Raw genomic sequence first — 6,113 nt, 5'->3', positions numbered from 1 at the left:
AGAAATGCATTATAAATCTGATCATGTTTTGACTTTTATACATTCTGATCACATGCCATGTGGAAAAGTTATAGCCAGCATGAAGAATAAAAAGTACAGATTTTCTTTGTTTAGAACCAAGCTGCTGGTTCCTGGTGACATCAGATTATTGAATCCTATTAGAAACGGAAAGAAAGAATCCATAAAGAATCCACCGATGTGCCTATCTAGACATGGCCTATAAAAACCTTGATCTTTTATATCCACTATATCCACCGCAATATTCACTAAATGTGCTCAAAACGCTTTACAAAGGCTCCCTGACCAACAGCAACACGTAACATGTAGAACGAGACATGACACCTGTTCGGCGATATTACCAATTTTTTTTTCGACAGAGACAACGCTGTTAACGGCCAGGTACTCAATTTACACCTGAGTACAAAGTGAGAGAATCTGAGGAAAGAGCCTTTTCCAAGGAATCAATTTTGCACCCGCCGAAAGAAGCTCGAACCCAGGACCTTCCTATCCGAAAGCGAGTATCATGCCACTAGACCACATAGCCGCACAAGTTACACCGGACACAAGCAAAAGACACCGGATGAAGGATACACTAAAATGTTTATTCACTCTCTCCTTACCAGCCATTTTCAGGAGTTTCTCCGAAAACTTGACACCCAACTTACACAAAAATATATTTTTTATCACTCAAACACAATAGCAGTAAAGTTCTTGCGATCCATAATTCCTTTAGCAAAACATGCTCTACAACACACTGTTCATTTTCTTTCAATTTTATGATGTACAAAGGAAATTTGAATAAGAAAAATGGTGGTTGTATCGTAACGAATGTGACGATTTTCCTATAGTTGGTAAGGAAAGGGTTAAGTACAATACTATACTCAAAAGTAACAACCAAGGGGCAGCGTGGCTCAGCGGTACGGTCTTTGCTTCGGACCCGAAAGGTACCGAGTTCGGTCATCCGCCGCTGCGCTGTGTGGCCTTGAACAAGTCACCTCGCCCTAGCTCAATTTGCGGGGACGCCTGGGCTATTCCAGCCGTCCCTTGGAACAGACCCTTGAGACAAAGTTCCCCTATGGGACCAATAAAGGGAATTTTATTATCATATATATTAATTGCAAAAGTACGTAGAGGAGATCTGAACAAGTGTGTATGAACCAACCGTGTCAGAACCGGTATTCAGAAGGTCTGAGGTTCGATCCCAGTCGAGGTAGACTGATTTTTTGGAGTGTTTTATTTTCCTTGTATTTTTCCCTCTTGATTTGCCTGGCACCGTTTCATACACACTTGTTCAGATCTTTATCTTACACCTTAATTTCTGAATTTGCTATACGTAACAGAGATATGCATTACAGGCAGACATGCCAATTACTACGAATAATTCGTAGAATTACGCCATTTTGGCTTCAATTTCAGAACCTTAGGAGCATCTTTAAGTCATTAAAACATAAAAATGAAAGTTGACGCCAGATTACAGAATTTTAAAGGGTTTTGAAGTGTTCTTTAATCATTGTGATGATAAATTATTAGCGTACGGATATGTGATCTAGTGGCATGACACTCGCTTTCGGATCGGAAGGTCCGGGGTTCGAGCCTCGCTCGGTGCACAGTTGAGAGTCATTGGAAAAGACTCATTACTCACTTTCTCTGACGTACTCAGATGCAAAATGAGTACCTTGTCGTTTTTCTGTCCGAAAAAATGGTAACATTGCCTAACAGGCGTTGTCATGTCCAATCCTAAATAAATGTTAAATGTTGCTGTTGGCCAGGGAACCCTTGTAAAGCGCTTTGAGCACATTTAGTGGATATTGCGCTATATAAAAGCTCAATGTTTTAGGATTGTTAACCTATAAAGTTATCTGTAGTGACTCCTACAATTTTTTATCCTCAAAACTTACGAATTTTTGAATTTTCAAGAAGGCTCGTCTGACTACAGGAAAAAATATCATTCCTCAAAAGAGTTACAATACATTTGACTGTCTCCCTCCCAGCTAAGTATGCCAACTGGGACCAGGGGAAAATAAGTAAACAAGCAACCCCCAATCCAAAGAAAGATAGAGAACAACACGGAAAAGGAAAACAACTTTGGAGGGCAAAATACACAGTAATTGACCTCTCTACCCACAGTGAGAGTTCAGTACAACCATAGCCATCGTTAACTTATATCCTAACAATGACCAAAAACAATTACTTCACAAAAGATAAGTCCTTGGCAACAAAAGAAAACAAATCGTCAGTTGTATTCAACAGTTCAACCAATGGAATCACTTGTTTCCTTGATCTCTCTACAAACAACTCATTAGACGGTGCACAAAATTTTAAAAATGACGTCAAACTAGAAGTCATAGAGGGTTCTAGTGTCAGGCTATAATAGGTTAACAATGGCTACGGTAAAACTCATCCTGTACTTTGCAATAGACAAACGGACTCACGTCCTCTCCAAAGGGTAGCAAGCAAATAGAAACCTGGATGAACTCCAGTTTCATGGGCTCTGAAGTTAAGGATTAGAACCATAAAAAGTTATTCAGAGCCTTTCGACCCATGGGACCGGAGGTTATCCTGGTTTCTGTAGCGTGAAACGGACAACAGAAATTGCTTGCTACCCTTTTGGTTAGGACGCTTGTCTATCGCAAAGTACTTTCCGCCTGCTCTAACAGAGCCAGCGACCCAATCACTGTTGGGTGGACAGGGGGTCAGAAAAAAAGTCGCGAAATACAAACATTGGTTTAAATATTGGCAATGATGATGATGATGATGATGATGATGATGATGATGATGATGATGATGATGATGATGGTGATGATGATGATGATGATGATGATGATGATTATGATGATGATGATGAGGATGATGATGATGATGGTGATGATGATGAGAGTATTAATACTTTTGAGCATCTCATTAGAGGACTAATAGAAACATTTTCTTTATAAAAGTAGATTTGACAATTACACACACACACACACACACACACACACACACACACACAGATTGATCTTTCAACTTTACGATTTATGGCAGGAGACCATGGAAGGTTGACGGATCTCACACAAAGGATAAAAGAGGCAGCCGAGGCGTCCCAATCGTATGATTAGGAGGCAAAAGGCGCAAATTCAAGTTCTGATAAATAATATAAAAACAAGGTCAATCCACGTAACCCAATCCAGAATATCGATTTATCATTTGACAAAAACTCAATTTTTAAAAAATACAAGAATAACAAAATTTCGTTTCATGTCTTTTGCGCCACTTAAAATAAAATAATTATAAACTGAGACTTCAACTTCCTTTGACTTCCTGGCAGGTACTCAAGCCTCCACTTGTATCCACTTCCTCCTTCGTACCGTCCTGAAAATCGATGGCGCCCAGCGCCACTTGAAAACTAAGAAGTCTAAGAGCGAGCTGCAGTCTTTTCATTTTGCTCGTTTTAACGCGGAACCAGCCGAGCAAGACTTTACGGAATTCCTTATTCAATAATCCGTAGAGAAATGGATTCGCCGTGGAATTTATCAGCAATATCCAAACCACCAATTCCTCCAGCCACAACGGGCATGAGTTGTGTAACTCCACGATATACACCACAGTTAAAGGAGTCCAGCAAATGACGGACACAGCTAGGAGCAAGGACAGATACCAAACCGCTTTAGAGTCTTGTTTTTCTAACAAGTGCTTAGCCAAATCCCCGACAGTTTCTCGCCTCCCACGACCCGAGAAGAACCCAGCGTTTTTGATCGTTCCTTTAAGATTACTAGGCATCATGATCTCCTGGAGAGACATCCGCCTGCCCAAAACTGGCACGGAGAGACTGGCCCGTTGGTCCGGGGAACCAGACCAGCTACGGCTCGTGCCTGATTTGGATCCTCCTTGTCGCCGTGACATCATATCCTGTCGAAGCGTTATCAGCTCCATCGTGTTTCGGCGAGTCAGGCCAGACGATGTTTTTCTTGAAGTGTTGCTTGTCGCGCTCAGGAATCCGTTGTAGCAGGAACCCCCGTTTTGAGCAGAGTTTGAAGCTTCTATTAAGGTGTTCATGGCCGTCTCGGAGATAGAAGTTCGAATGAGGGCTAAAGCCCCGCAGTCAAAACTACCAAAAGATCGACGAACGTTCGATAACTTTCGTTGTGTTATCTTTTTATACAAGCTGATTTTCAACACCAGCATTGCCGTATGCGGTAACATGAATTTCACAATAGTAAATAAAATCACCGTGAAGGAGTGCTGATTTGAAGATACTCTACAAGGCCCGTAGTCCAGCTCTGTCCAGTTGTAGTGGAATATTTGATCGGACAAAGCAACGAATGGAATGTGGAAAGCGAATGAAAAAATCCAGCTAAAGAAAACAGCCCAAAATGCTATGCGACCCGTAGGCCTGACTCGATAGGTGAATGGATAACAAATGGAATACCATCGGTCAACGCTGACCAATACAACGCCGAGTAATGAGCCGTAGATGAGACTGTGAAGGACTGTGAGAAAGGTCCGGCAATAGATTAAGTGTAAGTTCCACGCGGGGTTGATTAGAATCGTCAATTTGATTGGCATTATGATTGCGCCAATGAGCATATCTATGATAGAGAGGTTGGCAAGGTATATATTTTTGCTCCGACGTTTATTTACCCTAGTAACGAATACGACGAAAGCGAATAGATTGGAGATAACAGTCACGACGATCACGAATAGAATGACAAAAGATGTTGCTAGGGTGACGAGATAACTCTTCCTTACGTATTCACCAGTGAGGTTGTTGTTGCTGCTATCTTCATGAGATGCTATTTGTGTTACGATTGATGATGCTGAATTTTTGGAGAAAATCCCATTGTCGTTAGCGGTGTCGTTAGAGATGTGAACATCCGTTGAAATGAGGTTATAATTATAATCCAAATAGATGGCCAGCGACGATATTGTCCATGTTTCATGATAATCATTCTTATGAGGATGATCACCAGGCGATCCTCTTGTGATGGTTTCAAGAGAATCAATCGGTGCGTCTAGAAAAGACATTTGAGTTGTCACAGAATATTCTGAAGACGCGGATGAGGTCAAGGGTTGTTGGATGTATGGTGACGTCATAATTGACAAATGTGTATATTTAAACCAAACACGTTGTCAGACATCAGTCAATGATTGTTATGTGTGTGGTGAAGACATACTTGACACATGTGTATATTTAAACCATACACAATTTCAGGCATCTGTCAGGTATTTTTGGATGTGTGGTGACGACATAATTGACACAGATGGATATTTTAAACCATACGCTATCAGCCATTCATTTTATTTAATATTATGATTTTGTAGAGTTTTGTTTGGTGTGAATGATAATACTGGACATGTTTGTGATTTATTCATCTTAGTTTGAACTAAACTAGTCTAAGTATCCAAGTCATTTCCTTCGCTTTTTTCACAGATATCTGCCAACCTAACTATCAGAAATTGGAAACAAGTTTGTAAAAGCTTAGAAGACCAAAAAAAAAACAAAAAACAAACAAAACAAACAAACAAAAAAGCCCAAAAAATAAACAAAAAACAAAAAACAAAACAAAACAAAACAAATGTTCGAGCTCTGAATAATTCTTCTTTTTTGTTGTTGTTGATTTCCAAAATCGATCGGTCTGAAAACAAATTATCTAGCAACAAGATTCATTGGCAGCATAGATTTACATGAAAACAAGATCTTGAACTAATCGCATTTTGTATGCTCAGTTGGCGTATTTGAAATTCCTTTGTTTGATTACCAGGAGAGCAGATGGAACGGTGTTGATATTCTTTCTCTTTTATTTGTTGTGTATGCACGATACTGTAGTAGCTTTGAAAAGCTATCTGGAATTTAGTAATGTATTCAAGTCTTTATTGGGGTTTTATTTTTGTTGGCTGAAGGAGGGTTTTGAAACGTTCCTATCTATAATAATGGAACAACTTAATTGCTTGTTTTCTTGATGTTATACTAGTATGTTCCCGATCTATGAATGAGACATTTCACGAAGGCATCGTTTCCTTTGGGATGCAATCCATGATGTAGAACTCATCGCAATGGCACAAATAAATGTGCATGTTTTCTTGGTGTTAGACGAGTATTGTCACTTTGTCTGTATGTATGGGGAAATTCTATAGAT

At 39.9% G+C, this 6,113-nt stretch overlaps 1 protein-coding gene across 1 annotated transcript; it reads right to left on the bottom strand.

Moving 5' to 3' along the window:
- Nucleotides 1–3,255: 3,255 nt before the first annotated feature.
- Nucleotides 3,256–4,570, bottom strand: LOC144976110 (D(2) dopamine receptor B-like). The gene has a single exon (XM_078920290.1). It carries the CDS (start codon nucleotides 4,561–4,563, stop codon nucleotides 3,280–3,282), a length of 1,284 nt encoding a protein of 427 aa, XP_078776416.1. The 5' UTR covers nucleotides 4,564–4,570; the 3' UTR covers nucleotides 3,256–3,279.
- Nucleotides 4,571–6,113: the final 1,543 nt, after the last annotated feature.

The sequence above is a fragment of the Berghia stephanieae genome, chromosome 7 (genome assembly GCF_034508935.2).
Source record: "Berghia stephanieae isolate SIO BIC M18660-M18661 chromosome 7, UCSD_Bste_1.3, whole genome shotgun sequence".
NCBI lineage: Eukaryota > Metazoa > Mollusca > Gastropoda > Nudibranchia > Aeolidiidae > Berghia > Berghia stephanieae.
The sequence above is the reverse complement of the archived record's forward strand: the minus strand, read 5'-3'. Positions and strand labels throughout refer to the sequence as shown.